This window comes from Rhinatrema bivittatum, chromosome 11, assembly GCF_901001135.1.
Source record: "Rhinatrema bivittatum chromosome 11, aRhiBiv1.1, whole genome shotgun sequence".
NCBI lineage: Eukaryota > Metazoa > Chordata > Amphibia > Gymnophiona > Rhinatrematidae > Rhinatrema > Rhinatrema bivittatum.
In genome coordinates, this window is record NC_042625.1 from 48808851 (window position 1) to 48836236 (window position 27386).

Sequence of the window (27386 nt, forward strand, 5' to 3'; positions counted from 1 at the left end):
TCTGTAAATCACCTTAACCCTTAGGCAAGTGACCTTTACGTTTGATAGTCTGCATTTCACCAAGAATGGCCTCAAGGCAAATTACAAGAAATTTAAATTGAACATTAGCATTTGAACTTTCTGCGAGCTTGTCTGTGTTTTTTCCGTCACTCAGTTTCTACGTATAATCAGTGTTGAGTTTGGCAAAAGCTGTACGCTCAGCTCTACGTGTCTGTCCTTCTCTTGTTCTCAGTTTGCCAGGGACTAACCAGCCGTTCTGTACTGCTTCCTCTAATCTTACACAGTTACTAGTCCCAGGCTATAGAAGGACAGAGTCATTGTTGTGATTGCCGGATGCACTGCGGTTTTGCACAGATTACACTGAGTGTCCCGGCATTTAGAATTGAATTCCCTGCAGGTGGGGCCTTCTTCCTTCAGCTTCTGAGCAGCTTAGTTTTGTTTCTGATAATTTTTTTATTGAACAATTGTTTTTAGCAAAAGAATGTACTTGTCAGTTAATTTTCTGTAATCCAAATTCTGCTGAAAAATGTTCAGCTCACATGCAAAAGAAGGATGTCTCTTCTAAGGAATTCCTAATCTGTTGGCTATAAAAGTCTTTTGTTTGTCATGCACTTTTGCTATCAACTGTCCTTTAACTCTTTAGCAAAGGCATTCACTAGTCAGGTGACTTACTTTCCACAGGGGCAGCATATAAATACTAATTTTGTTAAATGCTCATCTCTTGGGATTATTGTAAAAAATGGTTTATTTTATGTAATGAAACGAATAATGCTGTCCTTACCACCAAAGGTGAAAAGTTGACTTTAGCCAATGTGATTTTGGTGCTGAGCTGTAATTCACAATTTCTAGTGCATAAGAAAATGGCACATACTGTGCTACTGTGCAGAAGGCCACCTGGGTAGTACTGGCACATTCACTGCTGTAACAAAGCGAAAAGGGAGCATGAGGAGAGGGTGAGGAAAGCGAGGGATGCTTTGTGCTGTGCTGCAGCAGAGCATCGAGGATGTCTTTTGTTTTACTATCAGAGGGGAAAGGGAAGATTTACGGTGAGAGGGAAGCATACAATTTCAGGGATGAATGAGAGGCGTAATTACATCATTGAAATGAGCTAGAGGTGCATTAAATAGCAAGCCATTTCATTTAACCGTTTGGAACCCTGGTATGTCTGAATAATCCATAGCGCTTCCTGTGCAGTTTTCGTAGAGGTACACTGCGGGTTCCTAGAGTACAGGGCACACTGAGATCATGCTAACATATAATATAGTAGATGATGGCGGCAAAAGACAAATTGACCCATCTGGTCCATACTGCAAAATATATATTCCAGCTGCCATCCATGGATCGTGACCACGTGTTACGTGCCTCTCCTTATCCGAGATAGTTTTTGTCATCTTCCTCCATTGTAGCCCTCTGTGCTTGGATAATGATACGTCCCATGTTTTATATCAATTCATTTGATAGCTATGGCAGGTAAGATGTGGCTGTTTGATTTCTAATTCTGAAAGCTACTGCTAGTTGGAGATTTCCATCATCCTGAGATTGATGTGTTGCTGGGCTGTTCATTACCCTTAACTTGCCTTAGCACCATCTTAATACATCTAAAATTTTCTGAAGCATGGCCTAAGGGGAGAGAATAGTCTTAATCCAAGAGATCTTTTGTTCTAAAAAAAAAAAAGTAAATATAGAGGCAGTAACAAGCTTTTAGTAATATATTAGTCTGTTTATATTACTGTTTTGACCAGAGCGCTGTACAACTTTTTTAAACAACTGTCATTCCTTGTATGTACCCAGATCAGTCCAGACTCTGGGTTTTGCCTCCCTGCCAGCAGATGGAGACAGAGAAAGTTTCACCAACACTGTACATAACCCAGTGTGCCACCTGAAGGCCCTCAGTATTTCTCTATCTCCAGCAGATTGTAGATGGTGTAAAATTGGCAGTCTGGAGAGATAGGTAAAAAAAAAAAAAAAAAGATTAAAAGACAAAATTTCTAGATCTGCCCAGGGGAGTTGTGTGGTCCTGGTGGGGCCATCTCCCTTGGTTTGAGGTGGACGAGCAGCAGGTAGGTGACCCTTCTGATAGCTCGGTCTGGAAGACATGGAGTGGACATCTGGTGGACCAGATCCTTCATTCTCCACGAGACAGCGGTGGGACCTGCTGGCAGTTGTGCATTGCAAGCCCAGTGGAGCAAGGAATTATCTCTTTTATACAGTTTGTCCTGGACTGGGTCGCTAAAGTTTGGTGACCCGTAGCCTCTGGTGGACAAGGGATTACAGTGGATAGTGAACATCTGGCAGCATGATCCTGATAGCTACAGATTAGCCACATCTACCATGCTTCCCAGATCTGATCAACATGGCCATAGACGGGCCCCTGAGGTTCAGATATCAGTAGACTCTTTTTTCCACCAGGGCCTAATATTTTTGGGTCAGGCAACTCACTTCTGTCTCGCAGCTTTGCTTCTGAGAGGAGATGACTGAGATGGAGGTGATATTCCGAAGCAGTTATTTCCACCTTATTGCAGGCTAGGCGACCTTCTACATCTTTGACATATGTGCGAATTTGGAGGATCTTTAGTTCCTGGTCTGCTGTTGATGGCATGTAGCCTCAATCTGTTCAGGCTATGGTGTCGCACATTTTGGCTTTTCTACAGAAAGGTTCTGGTCAAAGGACTGGCCTTTAATTCTCTGAGAGTCCAGGTAGTGACATTGGGTTGTCTCCAGGATAAGGTGCAAGGATATCCTCTGTCTGCACATCCAGATGTTATACAGTTTCTTCGGGGAGCTAAGAACTTGCGTCCTCAGGTGCAGAACATTTGTCCATCTTGGAATCTGAATCTAGTCCTTAGAAGATTGTGTGAGGCTAGGTTTGAACCACTAAAGAGAGCTTACAGTTAAGGACCTGACTCTTACAGGCCGATGTATTATCATGTGCGTAAAAAACATGCGTCCATAGTGGATGCACATTTTTTGAACGCTTGCACATCCACCTCTCCTGGGCACTCGATGCAATACAAAAATGAGCTGCTGCACTAAAAGGGACATGAAATGGATAATTTGTACATCCCTAGTGCTCTGCATCAAGTGCCCAGGAGAAGTGGCTGTGCGTCCACAACAGCATGGCCAGAGCTCCCTCCCACCCCCCCCCCCCCCCGACAGGGCTGTTCCCAATTGGTCCTTTTCACTGACAAGTGTCAGTGAAAGGACCAAGTCCGTTTTAGGACAGCCTTCTAAAAGGGGATTGGTCCTTTTCACTGACATGTGATAGTGAATGAACCAATCCGGCGGTAAGTGAAGCAGTGAATAAATTAATATTAAGTGCCCTATGTAAGCAGGTTACCAAAAACAGATGCTCAATTTATCCTGCAGCAGCTAATTTACTGGCCCAATACGCATGCACAGTGTACACGGCCCTGTGTGTGTATATTGTGCACCCCGAAATTTCTTTTTTTTTTTACATCAAGACTTTTATTTATTTTTATTTTTTGCATGGTGCTGCTTTCTGTGGTTCTTCCTACTTAGTAGCTCTGATACAAAGTAGGAGGACCACAGAAACACATTTTTTTGTTTTTAAATTGAGCCCTTGACATGTGGGAAGACTTTATGTGTAAAATTTGCAGGTTAAAAAGTGCACCTCTGGCACACAGGGATTTTTTGCATTGCAGGGTAATAGCTAATAGCTTCATCTACGTGGAGTTTACATGTGATGAGCGCTATTAGCTACATGTGTTTTGGGTGCGCTGATCCTCTTATTGCATCGGGGTAATGGATGCACGACCAAAACACACTTCCAAGCGCTCATTAACCTGTGCACTAGGTTCAGCGCATGATGTTACATCGGCCTGTTAAAGTGGTTTTCTTGGAGGCTATTTGTTCAGCCAGGAGAATTTCGGAGCACCAGGCACTGTCGTGTCGAGATCCCTTCCTACAGATGTCTGATTCAGTGGCATCTTTATGCATGGTGCCGCCTTTTCTGCCTGATTAGTCTCAGCCTTCCATCTTAGACAGACAGTGGAGCTTCCAGCTTTTCCAGATTTGGATTCCTCTACGCCTCATGCAGGGTGCTTAGACTCTTAGATTGAAGGCATGCATTATTGAGGTATCTAAAGTTCACTTATGATTTCCAAAGATTGGATCATCTTTTTGTAGATCAGATCACCTCTTTGTACTGTGGAGTGGTCCAAAGAAGGGAAGTAAGGCGTCTAATGCTACAATTGTGCCCGCTGCTGGTGGGTTTAGGGGCATACGCAATGCATTCTCAGGTGACTTCCTGACTGAGTCGCAACATGAAATTTGCATGAAATTTGCTGGGCGGCTACTGGGAAATCGTTGCACACTTTTGCTAGGCATTATCGCTTGGATGTCGGGGCTCCAGCTTCCATGTGCTTTGGTGAGGGTGTTCTACGAGCAGAACTCTCCAGGTCCCACCCCAGTTAAGGGGAACTTAGGTACATCCCAGGAGTCTGGACTGATCTGGGTACGTACAGGGAAAGGAAAATTGGTTCTTACCTGCTAATTTTCGCTCCTGTAGTACCACAGATCAGTCCAGAGACCCGCCCATTTACAGGTGGGGGAGAGTCCACCACTCGTACTGTTGCTTTATATAATAGTGTGGAATTGTTTGAGGTTTTCAATGTTGATCACTTATGTTAAATTTAGAAAATGAGTTTTCCATTGTGTGTTTGGGCAATTTCACCTTCTTCTGGCTTGTTGAGGGAGTTTGCTTAGACATTTTCTTAGAAATTTATGGTTGTTGCTATCATCTTGGTTTAGGTACAGGTCAATACTGAGGGACTGCAGGTGGCACACTGGGTTATGTACAGTATCAGTGAAACTCTCTCTGTCTCCATCTGCTGGCAGGGAGGCAAAGCCCACATATCTGGACTGATTTGTGGTACTACAGGAATGAAAATTAGGTAAGAAACAATTTTCCTTTAACCAGTTAGAGCTGATTCTCATTTTTCCTGGCTGAGGGGGATGAATGACTGTGTTAGATAATCACAGAGCCGAGCATCCCAACCCTGGGTTTACACAGATGTTGTAGAAAGACCCATTTCTTAGGCAGATTATCTTGTGTGAGAAACTGGGAGGAACATGCTGGTAACCTGGGACAGTGTAACTTGCCTCTGTGATGCCTGTAGAGTCTCTGCTGTGGAATAGTAGGAAATAACAGGTGCCCGGCACTGTCTGCTGGAGTCCTTTCCTTCCTGTTCATACCCAGATCAGTCCAGAGTCCTGGATTTTGCCTCATTGCCAGCAGATGGAGACAGAAAAAAGTTTCACTGATGCTGCATAGAATTGAGTGTGCTACCTGCAGTCTGTCAGCAGATGATAGAGATGTAAAACCTGCATTCGACTGTTTTGCTGGATAATTTACTCCCAGGAGAGGGCAGGTCTCTGGTGCAGGCTATCTTCCTGGTCAAGTAAAGTGCTTTAGTCCTTTCCTGAGGAAGACCAAAAGCCGGTGGTGCTGGCTTTCTCATTTCTCTGACTCTCTTCTCCTCCTGGGCTGCTGCCAGCCTGTTACTCGATGCTCTGGATCAGTGAAGTGAATTTTCCTTGCTTATCACCCTATTTGTTGATGGAAAAAAAAAAAGAGTTCTGAGGGTCTGGAGCAGAGCAGTCAGCTCTGGTAGGGCTGTGCTAAGCTGATTCGGTAAGTTCCTGTGTCATGGGGACTGATGGAGATCAGCAGCCTGTATTGACAGCAGCTGGTAGATGAGTGGCGTTAGCCGTGCGGTGCCAGGTTTTAGGTCAGACCCCAGCGGGAAACAGTTTGCCGTGATTTAAATAAGTGAGACATGCAGCGGTTCCTGGTGGTAATGGCCTGTTTCACAGCTCATCACTGTGGCTCCCGCTGAGCACAGGAAGCAAAGTGAAACAGCTGGAGACGCAGGGCTCGTGGTAGTTCCCAGTCTGAGGGCTCATCACGGCGGCTCCTGCTGAGCACGGGAAATGCAGCACAACAGGGAGAGACGCACAGCACATCTTAACACCTCGGTGCTACATGGGACTCGTGTTGGCGTCGCTTGAAATAGTTCGGAGACTTAATCCTGCTGCAAGTATAAGGAAAACAGCTGGGAGAAGGCAAGCTCTATAGACTGCAGAGAGAGACAAGACTGGGCTTTCCCTGCAGTGTGGGAATGGTAGCCATTTTGGTTTTCATTCCCGCAATGCAGGGGTTCGTGAGGGAAGAAAGACTTCTCCTACAGCTAAGGACACTAATAGTGCTCAGGATATGGTCTGCTTAGGGCTAGGCTCAAATGATTTCCTGAGTTGGAGGACTAATCCCAAGGCCCCTTTTGGAGGTGGCAACTCCTATGGGGCAGTTTCTTGTCTTCCTCTTGCGCCTTCCTGTTCCCAGAAGAAGAAAAAAAGATGGCATAGCCTATTTTTTGCATTGGATTTTGGCTCAGAGAACAGCTTTTACTGAAGGGCATTGAGATTTTTTGATGGGGTTGTGACTCCTATGTTTGATTGGCATCATCCCTAACTGGTTCAGCTGATCAGGAGGGGCGAACTGCCTTTAGCACCTAGCACACTGAGGTGTATGGCAAAGGAACTGGGGCCGGTAAAGGATTGAGAGAGCCCTATTTTGAACATAAGAACTTAAGAAATGCCATACTGGGTTAGACCAAGGGTCTATCAAGCCCAGTATCCTGTTTCCAACAGTAGACAATCCAAGTCACAGGTACCTGGCAAGTACCCAAACATTAGATAGATCATAAGTTACTATTGCATATTAATTACCGTAATAGTACTTTATGGATTTATCCTCTAGGAACTTATCCAAATCTTTTTTAAACCCAAGTACACTAACTGCTGTAACCACATCCTCTGGCAATGAATTCCTGAGTTTAACTATATGCTGCGTGAAAAAGAATTTTCTTCAATTTGTTTTCAATGAGCTACTTGCTAACTTCATGGAACACCCGCTGGTCCTTCTGTTATATCTGAGAGAGTAGATAACCTATTTACATTAACTTATTCAAGTCCTTTCATGATTTTGTAGGCTTCTATCATATCCCCCTCAGTCGTCTCTTCTTCAAACTGAACAGCCTAACTTCTTAGCCTTTCCCTCATAGGGCAGCCATTCCCTTATCATTTTGGTCACATTTCTCTGCACTTTCTCCAGTGTAGCTATATCCTATTTGAGATGCGGTGACCAGAATTGTACACAGTATTCAGGGTGCGGTCTTCATGGAGCTATATAGAGGCATTATGACATCCTCCGTTTTATTTTCCATTCCCTTCCTAATAATTCCTAACATTCTGTTTGCTTTTTTGATCACCAGAGCACACTGGGCTGACTATTTCAATGTATTATCCACTATGACGCCTAGATCTCTTTCCTTGGTGGTAACTCCTAAGATAGAACCCAAATCGTGTAACTACAGCATGGGTTATTTTTAACTACTCTGCATAATTTTGTGTCATCCGCAAATTTGATCACCTCACTCGTCGTACCCCTTTCCAGATCATTTATAAATATACTTAAAAGCACCGATCCAAGTACAGATCCCTAAGGCACTCCACTGTATAGCTTTTTCCACCTTGAAAACTGACCATTTAATCCTACTCTCTGTTTCCTGTCTTTTATCCAATTTGCAGTCCACAAAAGGACATTGCCTCCTATCCCATGACTTTTTAGTTTTCTTATAAGCCTCTCATGCGGGACTTTGTCGAACACCTTCTGAAAATCCAAATACACTACATCTACTGGTTCAGTTTTGTCCACATGGTTTATTCACCCCTTCAGAAAAATGTAGGAGATTTGTGAGGCAAGATTCCCTTGGGTAAATTCATGTTGGCTGTGTCCCATCAAACCATGTCTATCTAAATGTATTATGATTGTATTCTTTATAACAGTTTCCATGATTTTTCCCGGCACTGAAGTCAGGCTCACTGGTCGATAATTTCCCTGATCACCCCTGGATCCCTTTTTAAATATAGGGGTTACATTGGCCATCTTCCAATCTTCAGGTACATTGGATGATTTTTACTATTAGGTCTGAAATTTAATTTTTAAGTTCTTTCAGAACCCTGGGGTTTATACCATCCGGACCAGGTGATTTACTATTCTTCAGTTTGTCAGTCAAGTCTACCACATCTTCCAGGTTCACTGTGATTTGGTTCACTTGATCTGAATCATCACCCATGAAAATCTTCTCCAGAACGGGTATCTCTCCAACATACTCTTTAGTAAATACTGAAGTAAAGAAATTGTTTAATCTTTCTGCGATGGCCTTATCTTCTCCAAGTGCCCCTTTAACCCCTTGATCATCCAGCAGTCCAACTGACTCCCTTGCAGGCTTTCTGCTTCGCATATATTTTAAAAAGTTTTTATTGTGAGTTTTTGCCTCTATGGCCAACTCTTTTCAAATAGTGGAACCTCTCTGTTTGGATGCCCTAACTCTAATGCTTCATTAGTATCCTTTGAAAATACCTCCCTTCAAACCATATGCTGCTGAGTGACTGTTGGCTTTCCCCTTTGTTCAAGTTTAAAAGCTGCTCTATTTCCATTTTAAAGGTTAGGGCCAGCAGCCTGGTTGCACCCTGGAACCAGGAGGAGCCTATGGTCCATTAAGTTTCCCATCCCATAGGTCTTGTTTGAAATGGTCTTCATGGAAAGAGATGGTGTCACAGCCTTTTTCAAAGGGTTATATGGAGAGCTCTTGGTGTTGGGTTCAATATGAAGAGAGCACGGCTCTCAAGGATATCAGAGGCAAAGTTTGGGGCTCTTCTCCAAGGGGTTTTTGGAGTAGTGGCCTGGCACTTCCTAGTGTTATGGTACATGGGATGATGGGATACATCTGCAAAATAGTTTTGTGCATCTTGGTCTTGGGTGCACAGGTCTCTGTGGCAACTGTCTCTTGCCACGGCCTGTTTGTGCTGGAGTTTCAGCAGCCTCAGGTATAGGGGGGAGGTATCCTCTCTTTCCTCCAAGCAAGCAGAGCATTTGGAGGCTGCTGTTCCCTATATTATGGATGCTTGTAAGATTTGCTGCGCTCTTCCAGCCCCGATGTGGAGATCCACTGTTTCAGCCAGAGGTAGTTTATGGTTGAAGTCTCAGCTTGGCAGTTTAACTTCAAAGTCACACCTTTGTGTGACAAAGTCCTGGAGAAGTATTTGAATGAGTCCCTTACCCAAAGTTGAGCCTAAGAAGAACTCACATGGGAGTATCGTCTAAGTAGAAGTTTCTCCTCTCGGAAGTAGGCATCTGCCCAAGCCTCTGTCCTTTCCAGAATCACATTCGCCCATCCATGGCAGTTTCAGTACTGGTGCCAGAGAGAATAAAAGAGTGCAAGGCAGCAATTCTGGTCTACTCTTCCCCAGAGGTCATAGGGGGACGGTTAGCTCTCTTGTGCAAGGAGTGGACCAAGATAACGACGAACCAGTGGGTCCTCTCAGTCTTAAGAGATGGCTATGCCTTGGAATTTATTCATCCGGTCAGTGAGGTCTACATGAGCTCCTCATGTGCTTCCCACACCTAACGAGAGGTGGTTTGCTTCACACTAGATCATCTATGATACCTGGAGGCAATTGTCCAGGTACCTCTGGAGGAGTTGGACAAAGGATGGTTTTCCATCTGTTTCATGGTTCTGAAGAAGGAAGGGGTCTTTCGGCCCATTCCGGTTCTGAAGAAGGTGCATGTGGGTCTGAGAGCGCCCCATGTCTGATGGAAATCAGCTGTCCGCAAATGAGAGCTCCTGACTTCTTGAATTTCACAGAAACATAGCTACATTTTCCCATCAGGGAAGAGCATTTTTAGGGTCCCACACTCCTGCTTGGGTTGGCAACCATTCCTTGGACATTCACCCAGATGGTGGTGGCAGCAGCGCTCAGAAGGGAAGGAATAGTGGTATACCCATATCTAGATGACTGGCTCATTCGAGTAAAGTCAGCAGATCTCTGTTGGAAGTTGGAACAGTAGGTCCTCATGAGGTTGAGGTCTCTGGACTGGGTGGAGAATGGCAAAGAGCTATCTCACATCATCTCAATCCCTAGAATACCTGGGAGCTTACTTCGACACTCAAGTGGGGAAGGTGTTTCTCATGAAGGACCGGATGCTGAAGCTTCAGTCTCAAGTTCTTTACCTTTTGGGATTTTTGCTGCTCAAAGTCTGGGACTATTTACAAGTCCTGGGTTCGGTGGGGTCAACACTGGAACTGGTTCCTTGGGTATTGGCTCAAATGCAACTTCTTCAGAAATCTCTTCTCTCCCATTGGAATCCATTATCAGAGGAGTTTTATCTTCCACTTCCACTCAGGATGGATGCCAGGTCCAGTCTTTCATGGTGGCTTGGTCGGGCCAATCTGAATTGAGGAATGGAGCTAGAAGTCCTGAATTGTGTGATAGTAATCACCAATGCCAGCCTCACTGGTTGGGGAGCGGTATGCCAAAGTCAGTCGGCACAAGGCCAGTGGTAGAAGACAAAGGCATCGTGGTCTGTCAATCTGGTAGAGATGCAGGTGGTACGTTTTGCATTGCTTGCCTTTCTGTCACAGTTATGAAATCAGCCAGTGTAGGCTCTTTCAGACAGTGCCACAATGGTGGCTTATATCAATAGGCAGGACAGAACCAAAAGTCAGGCGAAGGCACAGAAGTTGGTTTGTTGGGCGGAGTTGGTTTCTTGGGCGTAACAGCATCTGTCACTCCTGGCAGCATCTCACATTGCTGGGGTAGACAACATCCAGGCGGATTTTCTCAGATGAAGGCAGCTAGACTCTAGAGAGTAAGAACTATCAGAGGAGGCAATGAGTCTCATTCAGATCAAATAGGGAATGCCCCACATGGAATTAATGGCATGCCAAGGCGGCACGTTTTTACAGTCGCAGGCAGGAGCACGGAGCAGAAGGCATTCATGCTGTAGTGTTGCCGTGGTTTCCAGGGATTCTGCTTTGTGTTTCCTCCATGGCCGCTAGTAGACAAAGTGCTTGGATGGATAGAACAGCATCCAGGACAGGTAATTTTAATGGCCCTGGAGAGGCTGTGTCAGCTTTGGTTTGCAGTTCTGTTCAGAATGGCGGTGGATGGGCCTCTAAGATTCGGCCACCTATTAAGGCCTCTTCACCAGTGTCCAATATTTTCAGATATGGCAATTCACTTCTGTTTTGCAGCTTGGCTTTTGAGAGGAAGCTTTTGAGATGGAAGGGTTATTCTGAGGAGACTATCTCCACCTTACTACAGGCTACAAGATCATTCACATCCTTGGCTTAAGTGAGGATTTGGAGGGTTTTCAAGTCCTGGTGTACTGGGCAGGGAGAGTGGCCGACTCATGCTTTGGTTTCACATATTTTAGCTTTTCTACAGAAGGGATTTGGTAAAAGGACTAGCCTTTAACTCCCTTCAAGAGCAGGTGGCAGCTTTGGGCTGTGTTCAGGGTAAAATGCAGGGTATGCCCCTGGCAGCATATCCGGATGTAATTTACTTTCTTCTAGGGGCAAAACATTTGCGTCCCCTGGTGCAGTGGATGTGCCCATCTTGGAATCTTAATTTGGTTCTGAGAGGCATGTGTGAGGCTCCATTTGAACCATTGAACAGGGTGACTATTTAACCCTGAAGGTGGTTTTTCTGGTGGCAATCTGTTCAGCCAGAAGGATTTCCGAGCTTCAGGTGTAATCATGTAGGGATCCTTTTCTGTGGATTTCGGACCCCAGGATCTCGTTACACACAGTACCCTCCTTTCTCCCAAAGGTCTTTTCTGTTTGCAGTCTTAAATGGTAGAGCTTCCAGACTTTCTGGATTTGGATTCATCCACGCTTTACGCAAAGGAACTTCGGGTGCTGGATATACAGTGGGTGGTGTTGTGGTACCTCAAAGTTACTAATAGTTTTCATTTGTCAGATCACCTCTTTGTGCTTTGGAATGGTACGAGGAAAGGTGTAAAGTGTGTAAAGCTACAATTGCCAGTTGGCTAAAGGAAGCTATTGCCCCAGCTTACATTTGTAAGGGTTGCCGCATACCAGAAGGTTTGAAGGCTCACTCGACTCGCTCTTAGGCGACCTCCAGGGCCGAGTTTCAACAGGTGTCCCCGCAAGAGATTTGTCAGGCAGCTACTTAGAAATGGTCGCATGCTTTCACCAGACATGTCGTTTGGACGTCTGGGCTCTGGATTCCATGGTATCTGGGGAGTGTTCTACGAGTGGGACTGTCTTGGTCCCACGCTGTGTAAGAAAGCTTAGATACATCCCAGGAGTCTGAACTGATCTGGATATGAACAGAAAAGGAAAATTGGTTCTAACCCTCTAATTTTCGATCCTGTAATACCACAGATCAGTTCAGAGCCCCACCCATTGAAGGAGTCCTCTTGTACGGATATTTAGTGTGTAATGCAGAGTTGTTGAGGGATTCAATGATGTTCTTCTTGATTATTGTTGGAAGGGATTTCTGCCTTTGAGGCTTCACCTTTTCCCCTCCTAGTTGAAGGGTTTTTTTTAGAGACTTAGCTGTTAGTGTTTATTTTTAATCATTTTGGCTTGGGTACAGGTCAATACTGAGAGACTGCAGGTGGCACACTAGGTTATATTCAGTGTCAGTGAAACTTTTTTCTCTGTCTCCATCTGCTGGCAGGGAGGCAAAACCCAGGAGCCTGGACTATTCTGTGGAATTACACGAAAGAAAATGAGTAGGTAAGAATCGATTATCCTTTTGCTCTCACACAGCAATGTCTTCTCTTTGTGTCTTTCTCAGGATCCTACTCACCTGGACAAATTTAACGTCTCCAACTTCTTCCATGTTAAAAACAACATGAAGATGACAGACCCAGGTGAATAGTATTTGTACCTCTGTTATACTCTATGTATTCCTGTTTAAATACAGAGTTTAAAAAAAAAAACCACACACAAAGGCATTGAATTAACACCTTAACTAAGACTGAAGCCTTGACAGTTGGTACTGCTTACAAGTTTCAGACTTGTGCTACTTCATCCCCTCTGTGTGACTGGTACCCTATGTCCAGTGTGCACATGCATAAAATTTTGTGTGTGTTACGTCTTTTGGGTTTGTTTTTTAATGTAAATAATTTAAGACTAAATGTTTCTTCAGCTATATGTGCTGGGCATGTGACATCAAGATTAACACTGCATGCTTTGGAAGAAGAAAGTCTCTTGTAAAATATGAAAGAAAGGAACCAAATTAATATTTTCCTAGCATGTAGCCAGATGGACTCAGGACCAGTGGCTTATGTGCTCACCTGCTAGCAGAAGGAGTTGGAGTCAGGTTTCAAAGCTGACGTCACCTTAGATATTCCCCTGCAGTGACCTCAGCCCTCCAGTATCTCTCCGTCTCCTAGCAGATGTGGACATGCTTTTCCTACACCAGCATTGGTGGTATAGTGGGATTGCAGTACGCATTAGAAGAGGAAAATTTACCTTTAAATTGAAGATTGATTGAGCCCCACTCTCCTGTGGTGATACCTAAAGGTCCCTCCCCCGTTGAGAGTTCCTGAGGCAATTTCCGAGATCCCTCAGAGGTGTGCCTTGGTCCAGTAGCCGACTCCCAGCTTGGACTTTGCTGTTGAAGCAGCTCAAAGGCAGTGGGTGCAGAAGCCAAGCGTGGCGGTGACGGCCTATGCCCTCTCCCCCTGCAGCCGGAAACAGTCTCTGCACTCAGTCGGTAATCGCTGAGCCCAGGTAAGTTAAAACGAGGTCTCCTCCGATTCAGAGATGGGGAAGGGCTTCAGTAAGTCTTTCTTCCGGTCTCCTTGCTCAGCGCACTTACAGACGATGTTCCCGATCCCGTCTGGGCAAGGGAAGGGGGCTTCCGAGTGGGTTGAGCAGCCCCCCCCCCCCCCCCGATGGGCTAGGCCCCACTTCAGATTCTGTGGGCTCACCACATGGCAGGCCATAGCAGCGCCATCTTGCGCACATTTTTGTTTGTCGATGCCATTGCCCCTCACAGACCGACGGTACACGCGGTGCAGGTTGGCTCTGCGCACATACGTTCATGCACAGACCCGCGCATACGTTCACGCTTAGAGGTGCTTATACTTACACGCATTGGGTCGGATCTGTTCGCACTCGAATCAAGCACTAGCCGGCTGAACACACAAGTTATTGCTGATTATGGCCCTGGCACCAAAGAAGCACAATCGACACTCTTTGTGCTGCCTGCCATATTAGGGCTGCACAGTCTGATCTGGAGTCCTTGTGGCAGCATTGTGAGGAGGCCCAGAGAGGTTTGCACTCCCAGAACTTTTCCAAGCCCGGCTTCTCCCATTCGGAAGATGGGTCAGCTATGATCTTATCCGGTAGCACCCTGGATCTGAGAAATCCTGGGACTGCGTCTGCCTCACCAGAGAGCAATTTAACAGCACCTACTCCAGTTCCTCCTGGGCTAGGTATGGACACGGTGGCCTTTTCTTGGGTAGAATTTTTCCAAGGTCTTCAAGCCTTCGTACAGGTGCAGTTGGTCTCTCCGACCCCTGTCTGAACCGATCCCCAGCCCTATCAGCAAGCCTCAAGACATGCCTCGTCTCACCAAGGGTATCCCTGACAGGGACCCAGACTCCTCAGATGACGAAGGGAATGCAGACTCACTGGAGGATGGGGCAATACTTCCAGGCTTGGAGCCCTACCAACCGTGTTATGTTTTTTCCTCAGAGAGGAATTGCTGGCCCTGGTTTCCCAGACCCTGAATTCTCTGGGAGTTCCTGGCATGGATCCTATGATGGGACCAAAGAAGAATCCCATCCTGGTGTCGCTATGGAAAGCCTCTTGCTATTTTCCAATGCTGGAAGCCATACAAGAGTTGATTGACCTGGAGTGGGATGCCCCAGAAGCCAGCTTTAAAGGAGGTTGGACATTGGAGGCCTTGTACCCCCTGGACTCAACGACCAGAGAACTCCTGCATATCCCCAAAGTGGACACCCTGGTCTGTGCTGTTTCAAAGCAAACGACTATCCCAGTGGTGGGAGGAGCTGCCTTAAAGGGTACACATGATAGACCGCTGGAGTCCATCCTTAAGCAAGCCTTTAATGCGACAGCAAATGACACTACAGATTGCTTCCTGTTGGGCCCTGGTGGCTCACTCGTTCCTGCTTCTCTCAAGAGAGGCAGATAGCTCAGGGGCACATTCCAGAGAGGCAATGGAGCCCGCCGCAGCCTTCCTAGTGGACGCGAGCTCTGACCTAGTTTGTACCTTGGCAAGAGGAGAGGCTTCAGTGGTGAGGGCCAGAAGACAACTATGACTGCGAAACTGGTCAGTGGTCGCGACTTCTAAGGCAAACCTCACGAAGATGCCCTTTAAGGGATCCCTCCTTTTTGGAAGTGAATTGGAAAAGCTGGCCAGTAAGTGGGGTGAATCTCCAGTGCCTCGGCTACCGGAAGATAAAAGAAAAGAGGTCACAGCGCCCCTCACCAATGAAATCGGACCAGGGGCTCCGAGCGCTTTCGGCACTACAGGAACTTGTCATTTCAGGTGTCTAGGTCCTCGAGAAGGTCTCAGTCCTTTTGGAGCAGACAACCAAAATGAGGGGCTGGTTCGGGTTCAGGTTCAGCCCGAACTTCCCAATGAAGTTTTGCCGAGCCATCCACGGGACGTGGAGATAGAGGGTCGACTATCCCTCTTCTACCAGCGATGGGTCGAGATCATGTCAGATAAATGAGTATTAGATGATATATGAGAAGGATCCGCTCTGGAATTTCACAGCATCCCTCGGGCCATATTCATGATGTCTCCTTGCCACTCCCAGCACAAGAAGCTGGCAGTGGAATCTACCTTGATAAGGCTTCTCAATTTGAGGGCTATAATTCCAGTATCTACACCCCAGCAAAAAATACGGGCATTTTTCCATCTATTTTATCGTACCCAAGAAGGAGGGTTCCTTTCGCCCCATCCTGGACCTCAAGAGCATCAACCGTCATTTGCAGGTAATTCATTTTCGCATGGAGTCGCTATGCTCTGTCATAATGGCCGTACAACCGGGAGAGTTCTTTTTTTTTTAAATTCATGTTTTATTGCTTTTTTCACAAAGAATTATTTACATACTTCACCAGGAAAATGAAGACATGTATCATACAAACAGAATAAAGGAAAATAGTACATTCAAACAACCAATATGAACATACATGTACTTATATTCGAAGAAAACATGTGTGGGACTCCTAGCCTGGAATACAAAGGAGTACAAAATTATACTAATTACTCAAGAACAACTGGCCTAGTGTGCAATGTCAGTATTTCTACAGACTGACTTATTGGCCTACTGCGATGGAATTAGTCACACTTCTGGCATACAAAAAGGACTTAAGTTGTTCTACAGCTGAAAACACAAATTTCTCGTCCTTACAACTTATTAAATAACGACATGGGTATTTTAGGACAATGTATATCCTAATGCCAAAACTTAAGGTCTAAAGCACAGAAACTCCTTTCTTCTAACCTGGGTTGGCCTTCATAAGTCTGGAAAGATCTTTTCTGCCTGGCCATGGAATTCTAAACCCAAATTTAGGAAATAGTTACACATTACCTTTCTAACATCCCCTTCAGAAATGAAGGAGACTAATAAGGTACATCAGAGCTTTCAATAAATTGGGTCAGATTTTCCAAGACTTCCAAACGATTTTCTCCAGTTTTTCTTATTAACAAGTGGCATTTGACCTTCATCAAACTTTAAACATTCACTAAAATACTTTTTCAACGTGCTTTGGGTATTCTTCCCCAAAGTTCTAGGAAAATTAGTGAACCTCAAATTCAAATGTTTAGAATAGTTCTCAAGGTATTCCAGTCTTTTGGACTGAGTCCCAACATCCTTAATGAGATTCACATTTACCATTTGAACTTGTATGACTTTAGAATCCAGCTCAATTAGCTTTTTTCCCATCTCATTTATTTGTCCATCCAGGTTTTGCTTAGTATTCAAAATTTCATTGTCCGGCTTATTATACTTTGACTCGCAAACATTTACCAGTTTCCCAATTGCAACCATCAAGTCCCATAGAGTTTCCAGGGTGACTACTGCTGGTTTAGGGGGTAGTATGAATAACTCAACCCTTGCCAGCGCAGTTTAAATTCCTCCGGGTTCCAGCGCTTGGATTTCTCGTAGCCTTTTTTCTTCCTCTGCATAACAACTGGGGATATAGATGTAATTAATCCCTTCAGTCTTTCAGGCCTCGATGTTTCAGCTGGACTAGAGGAAAGCTGTTCTGCCGGCACATTCTCGCTCCCTCGGCATCCCCCTCCCTTCAGGGAAATGAGGTCATCTCCCTGCGTCACTTCAGGAGATGTCACCATTGTCACTGGCACCGGAGGAGGCCTGCAGTCAGTGGGGCTGGGAGTAATATCCCCAGGCAGCGAAATGGCTCCTTCTCCGCTCGCTGCAGCGGGGCATTTGCTCCCCTTCTCCATCGACATCGAGGTAGCATAGGAATCGATCCTCTTTTGTCTGGAAGGTAAATCGGGTGCAGGGGGGCATATCCAAACCTTTCCTTTACGTTTTGCAGGGATATTGTCAAGGAAATTAGAATCAACGAGGAGCGGTTTCTCAACGCGTCCTCTCACACCGCCATCTTGACTAAGAGTCCCGATCCCGCAAGAGAGTTCTTAACTTCCCTGGACCTCTCCGAGGCTTACCGTCATATTCCAATCCGACAAGACCACCGACGTTTCCTACACGTTGCGGTGCTGAGCCGCTATTATCAGTTCTGCGCATTGCCCTTCAGCCTGGCCACCGCCCCCAGAACATTTTCCAGAAAATATTTGAGGCCTGGTGCGAGGAACATAGGGAGGCCCCTCGGACGACCAAAATCTCTATGGTTCTGGAATTTTTAAAGTATGGCCTGAGTACAGGATTGTCCCTTAACTCCTTGAAGGTCCAGGTAGCGGCTCTCTCCTGTTTCAAAGGCGAGGTGAATGGAGCTCGACTGTCAGTGCATCCGAACTTGGCCCGTTTCCTAAAAGGGGTTAAACACCTTCGACCACCCTTGTGGTGGCCGGTTCACTTGTGGAGTCTTAGTCTAGTATTGGATTTTTTAGCAGGGCCCTACTTTTGACTGCTGTGCAGTCTGTCCCTGCGCCTGTTAACGCTGAAGATTGTGTTCTTGGTAGCAATATGCTCGGCTTGTTGCATCTCGGAACTACAGGCATTGTCGTGTCTGCAGCCATTCCTCCAGATGACTCCAGGAGCATTACAGCTTTGCACCATTCCTTCCTTCTTACCCAAGGTAGTCTCGGAGTTTCACTTGAATCAATCTATTTCCTTACCTTCCCTGAATAGACACAAGGACATGGAGGACTACCACCTCCGCCATTTGAGCATCAGTAGGCTTTTAGTGCGGTATCTGGAAATCTCAGAACTGGTGTGCAAGATGGGACCTCTTGTTTGTTCTTCACGCACGATGGAAGGAAACAAGGCAAAGCAGCTTTGCGAGCTACCATAGCTCGCTGGATTAAAGAGGTGATAACGAGAGCTTATGTTGAGGCAGGGAAGCCATTACCCTTTCAGGATAAAGCTCATTCCACTAGGCCCCAGGCAGTATCCTGGACGGAAGCTAAGCTACTGTCTCCCATCGACATCTGCCGAGCTGCGATGTGGTCTTCCTTGCACACCTTTTTCAGGTTCTATCGCCTAGACATTCGGGCCCGAGAGGATGCAGTCTTTGCAAGGGTGGTGCTAACCGGACCACAGGCAGCCTCCCACCCCGTTCAGGAGTAGCTTTTGTACATCTCATTGGTCCTGAGTCCATCTGGCTACACACTAGAAAATGGAGGAATTAGTTACCTGATAATTTTGTTTTCCTTAGTGTAGACACATGGACTCAGCATCCCACTCATGGCTGCTCAAGAATGGTGCTAAGGAATCTCCCATGAGGTGAACCTCTATTCCAGCAGGTTATGGGTAAGCCGTCACCCAATCCCTAGATCAGGGCATCTATAATCTTGCTGGGATTCAGCACTTATGGTTGGTGGAGAACAGTTGCAGTTGTCTGTTCTCATTCAAGTTTTAATCAAGTTTTTAATCAAGTTTTAATCAAATTTGTAATCAAGTTTTTCAATAGTATATCCACAATGTCTTTTGAAGAGAGCACTGGAGGGCTGAGAGCACTGCAGGGGTATATCTAGGGTGTCGTCAGCTTTGAAATCTGACTTCTGCTGGCAGGGGAGCACATAACCCACTGGTCCTGAGTCCATCTGTCTACACTAAGGAAAATGAAATTATCAGGTAAGTAATTTCTCTGTTCTTCATAATAGACTGTTGGTCTGCCCTGTAGCTCCCATATCACTAATCGGAGAGTGTGCACCAAACTGCTCTGCCTGGAATTAGGCAAAATGAGAAAGCAGTCTGTCCCAGAGGAGTAAAGCTTCCAAAGATTTTCTGTAGAGATGGGGCATGCTGCCTGCTGGCATTATACAGCTACCACAGCTAGATACAAATTCTGCTAATGCAGGACAACTGCTTTGAAGCCCTGAGAAGTGACAGCCTTCAGGGATCCATTGGAAGAATTTAGTCTTCATTTCTAAAACTTTGTTTTGTAGAAGGCTTGTGGTGTTTGTGTATGAAACAGAAAAATTGGTGCTTTTTGGCCAGTGAACCGACTGATATGTGTCAGGATGTCAGAAAAGCAAACCCAAAAGTTAAATTTTTTAGGTGAATTTGCTTTTTGGAGTGACCCTTCAGATTAGGGGAAATTGATTCACTTGATCCCCTCAAATTACTGTGCTTATCATTTCTATCCTGAAAAGAGAAACAGAATTTGTCTGAACTCTCAGAAAAGATGAATTGAATTACACTGTTGTTGGTTGCTTGGAGTTTATTTAACAAGACTTTGGTGTAATGTAATGTTTTCTAGATGAAGAAAAAGCAAAATTGGACCCCTCCTACCATCTAAAGAATACAAATCTAGAGACCCAGGAGACCCTGATGGAGCTGTATAAAGAATACAAAGGAGATGAGCTCTTGGCAGCTACCATGAAAGGTCCTGACAAGAAAAAAGTGGATAAGATCAATGCAGTGAGTTCACATCTTTGGTCCCCAGGTGCCGCTAGTGTGATTGGCCACTGGGGCAGCACAACTGTAATTAGTCCAATTTTGCCTGTATATCACCTGACCAGCTAGTGAAAGCAGATTTCAAAGGGATTTTGGAGGATAAATGGCAGTTTACCCTGGTGAAATAACTTGAAAACTGCCTCCCCCATCTCTGGGGAAGAGGTGCGCTGCTGGAGGCGGGGTTAGGATGGGCCTGGTAACGTGTACATGGGGTAAAGAATCCCACCTTGGGAGTTCCTCTTTGACAATTGGCTTGTAGACCTAAAAGCACTGTGGGGAGCAGGAACTTTTCTCTTTGGCGGGGAAGCTGTCAGAGCCAGTGCTTGAAAATGGGTTTTACAAAATCTCCTGCCCTGTATTTGTATTTGGCCTTGCTCTGACACATTTAACCTTTTAGATCCTGCTCATTGAAAGAATTATTTCCTGATGCCCCTTTTTACATATCTTAGTTAACTAGACCCAAATATGGTATAAATATGGTATAAAAAATTTGCTAGTAATTAAAAGTATATGAAAAAAGTTCCTCTTGTGGAACGTTGGTACCTAAAAAGTTAAGCAAGCATATAACTTTAATTCACTACTGACCAAACATTTTTTGATTTTACATTTTGGTTTCCCTCTTTAATTTATGCTTTCCATTCTCTGGGTTACCTTTCACTCTTTTTGTTTTTGAATGATTGAATCAAACCCAGTATCTGCTGACTGGTGTTAGGATCCTGCGAATCACTGCAAAATTCCAGTTAGTTTTGGTGCAACCGGGGGTCAACACGTTTTTCCTATTCATACCTGGATCAGCCCAAACTCCTGGGATTATGCCTCCCTTCGCAGATGGAGACAAAGTTTCACTGGAACTGGCATATAACCCAGTGTGCCACCTGCAGTCCCTCAGAATTTCTCTGTCTCCAGCAGGTGGATAGAGGTGCAATCCCTGCTGTCTGAAAAAAAAAAAAAAAAGAGATTTTAAATTCTGTTCAGTTATCTTCCAGGAATTTGTGAGGCCCTGTTGGGGCTATCCCTCCTGGTGTTAAGACGAGCAGGGGGTTGGGGACCCTGGGCTGGCTTGTTTGGTCGCTGCCGGTGGGGGGTATAACTGGTGGGGCAAGTTCCCTCCTCCCCTAGCAGAACAATCGCTTTGCAACAGCTCTTCTTTTGGGGAAGTCTTGCTAGGCTTCCTCAGTTGTAAGTCTTGCTAGGCTTCCTCAGAGGTCTAGTTAACTATCCACCTTAGTTAACTAGACCATATTTGGTTCTAGTTAACTAAGCCTAGCAAGACAACTGAGGATTTAAAAAAAAAAAAAATCTGGTTTTCCTAGTGTGTAGCCATATGGACTCAGGACCAATAGGTTATGCTCCCCTGCCAGCAGATGCAGGTGGAGTCAGATTTCAAAGCTGACGTCACCCTAGATACACCCCTGCAGTGACATTAAGCTCTTTAGTATTTCTCTGTCTCCAGCATTTGGTGGACATACCTCTCCCTTTGGAGATTGCTGTACTTTTTGGAAGGAGAAATTCTGCATTTAAATTGGAGAAAAAATTGAGCCCCACTCTCCTGCAATGATACCTAAAGGTCCCTCCCCCAGTTGAGAATTCCTGAGGTGATTTCCGACATCCCTCAGAAGTGTGCCTTGGTCCAGTAGCCGCTTTCTAGCGTGGACTTAGCTGCTGAAGCAGCTCAAAGGCAGTGGGTGCAGTAGCCAAGCGTGGCGGTAATGGTCAAAGCCCTCTCCTCCTGCAGCTGGAAACAGTCTCTGTACTCAGTAAGCACTGAGCCCAGGAAAAGGAGGGGTTTTCGGTAAGACTTCCTCCAGTCTCCTTGTTCAGCGCACCATACCAACATCATTCTCGATCATGTTGGGGTAAGGGGAAGTGAGATTCCAAGCGGGTTGAGTGGCCCCCTGGTGGGCTAGGCCCTGCTTTAGACTTGGTCGGCACACCACATGGTAGGCTGCGGTGGCGCCATCTTGTGCGCGTCTTTGTGCATGCCGTGTTGCCCTCCATAGAATGTGTGTGTGCGGAGGGCGTCAGCTCTGTGCACGTGCTGCACCCATAACATCACGTGCGTATATAGACGCACAACCTACTATTTATTTATTTATTTATTTATTAACTTTTATTTACCGACATTCGTGAAACACATCATGCCGGTTTACATAGAACTCAATTGGGAAAATACAGTATAACAATATAACAATATAACAGTATGACATTGAAACAATAGGATGTTACTAAAACGAGAAGCAACAAACAGAAAAACCAAAAGCAAAATACAACAAAATAAATAATGTTAAAGGAAAACGAGGAGTGTAGGTTTGAAAGAAGGGTAGGCAGGGGGGTAGGGCGAGGGGGGGGAGAGGGTAAGGGGTAGAAGGTAGGAAAGGTAGGAAAAGGGGGATAAGTAAGGGAAAAGAAAGGTATAGATTGAGGAAAGAAAGGGGAGAGAAAGTGGGAAAAGGAAGGGAGGGGGAGAAAGGCTTGTTTGAAGAAATGAGGGGAGAGAAAGGCAGAAAAGAGGGATACCATGTACAGATGGCTAATGTACATGGAATCGCTTAACTAGGTAGGATTATGGAAAAGTTGAAGTAGGTGGTGGGTGGTAAAAGGTTTTCTTCAGAGGAAGGACCTGGGAAAGGGGGGGAGCAAGGAGTATAAGGTAGAGCAAGGGGGCTAAAGGGGATATTAAATTTGGTTTGTGTCGGGGTAGGCCTGTCGGAAAAGCCATGTCTTGACTCCTTTCTTAAATTTGTGAAAGGATGTCTCTTGGCGTAGGAGGGTGGGGAGGGAGTTCCAGAGGGTGGGGCCAGCGACAGAGAAGGCTCTCCCTCTGGTATGAGTTGAGTGTGCTGTTTTGAGGGATGGGATGTGGAGAGTACCTGTATGGGTTGTTCTTGTGGGGCGGTTGGAGGAGCGGTAATGAGGCATTTCATCGAGCCAGGTGTGATTGTGTTTATGTAGGGTGTTGTGAAGGATGGTGAGGGTTTTGTATTGTGAGCGGAAGGAGATGGGCAACCAATGTAGGTCCTTTAGTATGGGGGTGATGTGGTCTCTTTTGCGCGTACCGGTTATGACTCTGGCCATGGAGTTTTGTAGAATCTGAAGGGGTTTGATGGTGGTGGCGGGGAGTCCTAGTAGCAGGGAGTTGCAATAGTCTAATTTTGTGAGCATGGTGGTCTGTATGACTGTGCGGAAATCATTGGTGTGGAGGAGGGGTTTGAGTTTTTTTAGGATGTTAAGTTTATAGAAACCCCCCTTAAGTAGAGTTTTGATGTGGGGTTTAAAACTTAGGTGCTGATCTATGAAGACGCCCAGGTCTCTTACAGACTGGGTCTGAGAGAGGGTTGTGGTAGTATTTTGAGGAGTGTTCTGTTGCATGGGGAGGGTGAAACGTTCAGGTTGGTTGGAGATGATAAGTAATTCTGTTTTAGAAGTGTTTAAAGCTAGATGGAGTTCAGATAACAAGGCGCTTATGGTGGTGAGGCAGGATTCCCAGCGTTGCAAGGATTCGCTTATGGATTCTTGAAACGGTATGAGAATCTGCACATCATCTGCATATAGGAAGAAATTCAAGCCTAGGTCGGAGAGGAGGTGGCATAGGGGTAGGAGGTAAATATTAAAGAGGGTGGAGGATAGGGATGAGCCTTGGGGTACACCCTGAGTGATAGGTATGCGTGAGGATTCGTGCTTGTCGATTTTTACTACGTATTCTCTGTTTGTGAGGTAGGAGGAGAGCCATGATAGAGCTGTACCTGCGATGCCTATTTCTGCTAGGCGGGCCATTAGTATTTGATGGTTGACTGTATCATAGGCAGCTGAGATGTCTAATAGGACGAGGAGGTACGAGTTTCCGTGATCCATACCTTTGAGTGTGGTATCTGTCATGGCCAGTAGTAGGGTTTCGGTGCTTCGGGCTTTACGAAAACCGAACTGTTTAGTGTGGAGGACATTGTGGTCTTCTAAAAAGTCCGTCAGTTGTTTGTTAATAACCCTCTCTAGGACTTTGGATAAGAAAGGAAGATTGGAAATCGGACGGTAATTGGCCGGGTCTGTGGGGTCAAGGGTGGATTTCTTCAGGAGGGGTTTAACTATGGCCAGTTTGAGTGGGTTTGGGACACTACCTGCGGTAATGGAGCAGTTGATTAGGTCCTTAATAGGTTTGGTGATGGCGGGGGTAATAGAGAGAAGGGTTTTTGAGGGAATGGTGTCTGAGGGGTGTGTGGCAGGTTTCATCTTTTTTAGGATAGCTTCTACTTCTATGTTGGTGGTGAGGTCAAATTCTCTAAGGGTGATCTTTTTGTCATTAGGGATGGGGGTGAGGGGGGGTGACGGCTGGGAAGCGAAGTAGGATATTGTCGACTTTGTTTTTGAAGTAGAGAGCTAGTTCTTCGCATCTTTTGTTGGAGATGGTTTCGTTGAGGGTAGGTGTGTTTTGGTCTGTGAGTTCTGATACGTATGTGAATAAGGCAGTTGCATTAAATTGGTAGTCATGGATCTTAGCTGCGTGGAAATCACGCGCAGAATACAGGTAAAGCCGGGTGCACAAGCTGTGTGTGCACCTCGCCATGTCCCACCTATGTGCCCAAAATCTGTGCTCATAAAATTTTAAGTGTGAAACGACAGAACACACAGTCACTGCCGCCAATGGCTCCGGCAGCCAATAAACAAAAGCGCCTTTCTCTCTGCACTGTTTCTCATATTAGGCCTTCACAGTCTGATCTGGATTCCAACTTACATCAGCACTGTGAGGAAGCCCAGGGAGCGTGGGCCTGGACTTTGCTAAGTCAGAGGATGGGTTAGCCACAGCCTTAACTGGAAGTACCCAGGATTTGAGTACCTCCATGACTCTGTCATCCATGGGAGAGGGAAATTGAGCAGCGCCTACCCCAGTACCCCCTGGGCTAGGTATGGACCCAGCTGCCTTCTCTTGGGTGGAATTTTTCCAGGGCCTTCAAGCCTTCGTACAGGCACAGTCTGCTACCTCACTTGCCCCTCTCATTATGCCATCTATTTCATCGTACCCAAGAAGTAGGTTTCCTTTCACCCTATCCTGGACCTCAAGCGCGTCAACAAACATCTACGAGTGAATCATTTCCGCATAGAGACCCTACGCTCCGTGATAATGGCTGTACAAGCGGGAGAGTTCTTAACCTCCCTGAACCTATCTGAGGCCTACCTAGATATTCCAGTCCGTCAAGAACACCAACGTTTTCTACGCTTTGCGGTTCTGGATTGCCATTATCAGTTCTGGACATTCCCTTTGGCCTAGCCACAGCCCCCAGAACATTTTCCAAGATTATGGTGGTTGTAGCAGCAGCATTGAGAAAAGAGGGAATCCTGGTGCACCCGTACTTGGAGGACTGGGTGATCTGGGCCAGGTCCGTGGAAAAGAGTCTCTGGGTGACCAACAAAGTGACCTCCATGCTTCAGGAACTCGGCTGGGTCATAAATGTGGACATAAGCAGTCTCAACCCCTCCCAGTCCTTGGAACATCTCGGAGTTCGGTTCAACAACCTTCTCAGGTTAAAGCTCATTCCACTAGGGCTCAGGCAGTTTCTTGGGTGGAAGCTAGACTGCTGTCTCCCGTCAATATCTGCCAAGTGGCGATGTGGTCCTCCTTGCACATCTTTTCCAAGTTCTATCGCCTGGACGTACAGGCCCGAGAGGATGGAGCCTTTGCAAGGGCGGTGTTAACCAGACCACGGGCAGCATCCCGCCCCAGTCAGGAGTAGCTTTTGTATATCCCCATTGGTCCTGAGTCTGTCTGGCTTCACACTAGGAAATGGAGAAATTACTTACCTGATAATTTTGTTTTCCTTAGTGTAGACAGATGGACTCAGCATCCCACCCACGGCTGCCGAAGAATGGTGCTAAGGATTTGCCCATGGAGTGGATATTGATTCCAACAGATTATGGATAAGCTGTCATCCAGTTCCTAGATCAGGGCACCTATATTCTTACTGGAGTTCAGTGTTTATGATTGGTTGAGATTGGTACTCCCCACCTTGACTTGATGGCATCATGGAAAAACGCCAAAGCAACCCGGTTCCTCAGTCGCAAAAGAGAACACGGAGTGGAGGGAGTAGATGCTCTAGTGCTCCCTTGGCCCCGAAGGATTCTTCTTTGTGTTCCCTCCGTGGCCTCTGGTAGGAAAATTTAATAAGACAAATAGAAAATCACCCCAGCGAGGTGATTCTGGTAGCACCAGAGTGGTCACGGCACCCATGGTTCACAGACCTGGTCAACATAGCAGTGAACAGTCCACTAAGACTCGCGCATTTACCAAAACGTCTGCGGCATGGTCCAGTATTCTCAGAGAGGACAGATCGCTTTTGTCTCATGGCTTGGCTTTTGAGAGGAGACATTTGAGAGAGAGAAGATATCCGGAGGATGTCATTTCCACCCTGTTGCAGGCTAGAAAGACTTCCACTTCTTTAACATATGTAAGGGTCTGGAAGGTCTTTGAGTCCTGGTGCATGAGCCAAGGGATAGTCTCGACTCAGGCCTCGATAGCCTACATCTTTTCATTTTTGCAAAAAGGTTTTGTAAAAGGCTCTGCCTTTAGCTCTCCTAAGGTTCAGGTTGTAGCTTTGAGCTGCCTTTGAGGCAAAGTGCATGAATGGTTGTTGGCTATTCACCCAGATGTAGTTCGTTTCCTTCAGGGGAGGAAAGCATTTGCGTCGTCCTGTGCGGAAGATGTGTCCTTCTTGGAACCTCAATTTAGTCTTTAGAGGGTTGTGTTTGGCTCCTTTTGAACCTTTAAGAAGGGCAATGATAAAGGATCTTACTTTGAAAGTGGTGTATCTGGTAGCCATTTGTTCTGCCTGGAGAATCTCAAAGCTTCAAGCATTGTCATGCAGAGAACCTTTTCTGAGGATCTCTGATTCTGGGTTATCTTTGAGGACAGTGCCCTCTTTTCTCCCAAAGGTTGTGTCAGTGTTTAATTTGAACTAGACTGTGGAACTTCCAGCCTTTTCAGATTTGGATGCGTCAGCCCCGCAAGCTAAGGACCTACGATGTCTGGATGTGAAGCGGGCCTTGTTGCATTATCTCAAAGTCACCAATAACTTCAGGGTGTCTGACCATCTCTTTGGCTTTGGAGTGGTTCTAAGAGTCAAAAGGCTTCAAAGTCTATGATAGCAAAATGGTTGAAAGAGGAATTAAGCTCGACGTATATTTGTAAGGGGCATCTGGTTCCGGAGAACTTAAGAGCGCACTCAGTTCGGTCTCAGGCGACTTGGGCAGCATGTCAGTTGATGTCGCCACAAGAAATTTGTCGGGCGGCTTCTTGGAAGTCGTTGCACACTTTCGCCAGATGTTATCGGTTGGATGTCTAAGCCCCAGAAACCATGTGCTTTGATGAGAGTGTTCTTCAAGCGGGACTCTCACAGACCCACCCTAATTGGGGAAG

The 27386-nt window shown here is 45.9% G+C and overlaps 1 protein-coding gene across 1 annotated transcript in view; it reads left to right on the forward strand.

Annotated features, from left to right (window-relative positions):
• Window positions 1-27386, forward strand: part of PPIL2 (peptidylprolyl isomerase like 2) — a 109442-nt gene that overhangs the window by 30390 nt on the left and 51666 nt on the right. The window contains exons 9-10 of the mRNA XM_029619565.1: window positions 12691-12766; window positions 19788-19948. Of these exons, the coding sequence (XP_029475425.1) occupies window positions 12691-12766; window positions 19788-19948 (237 nt within the window). The remainder of the gene's footprint in view (window positions 1-12690; window positions 12767-19787; window positions 19949-27386) is intronic.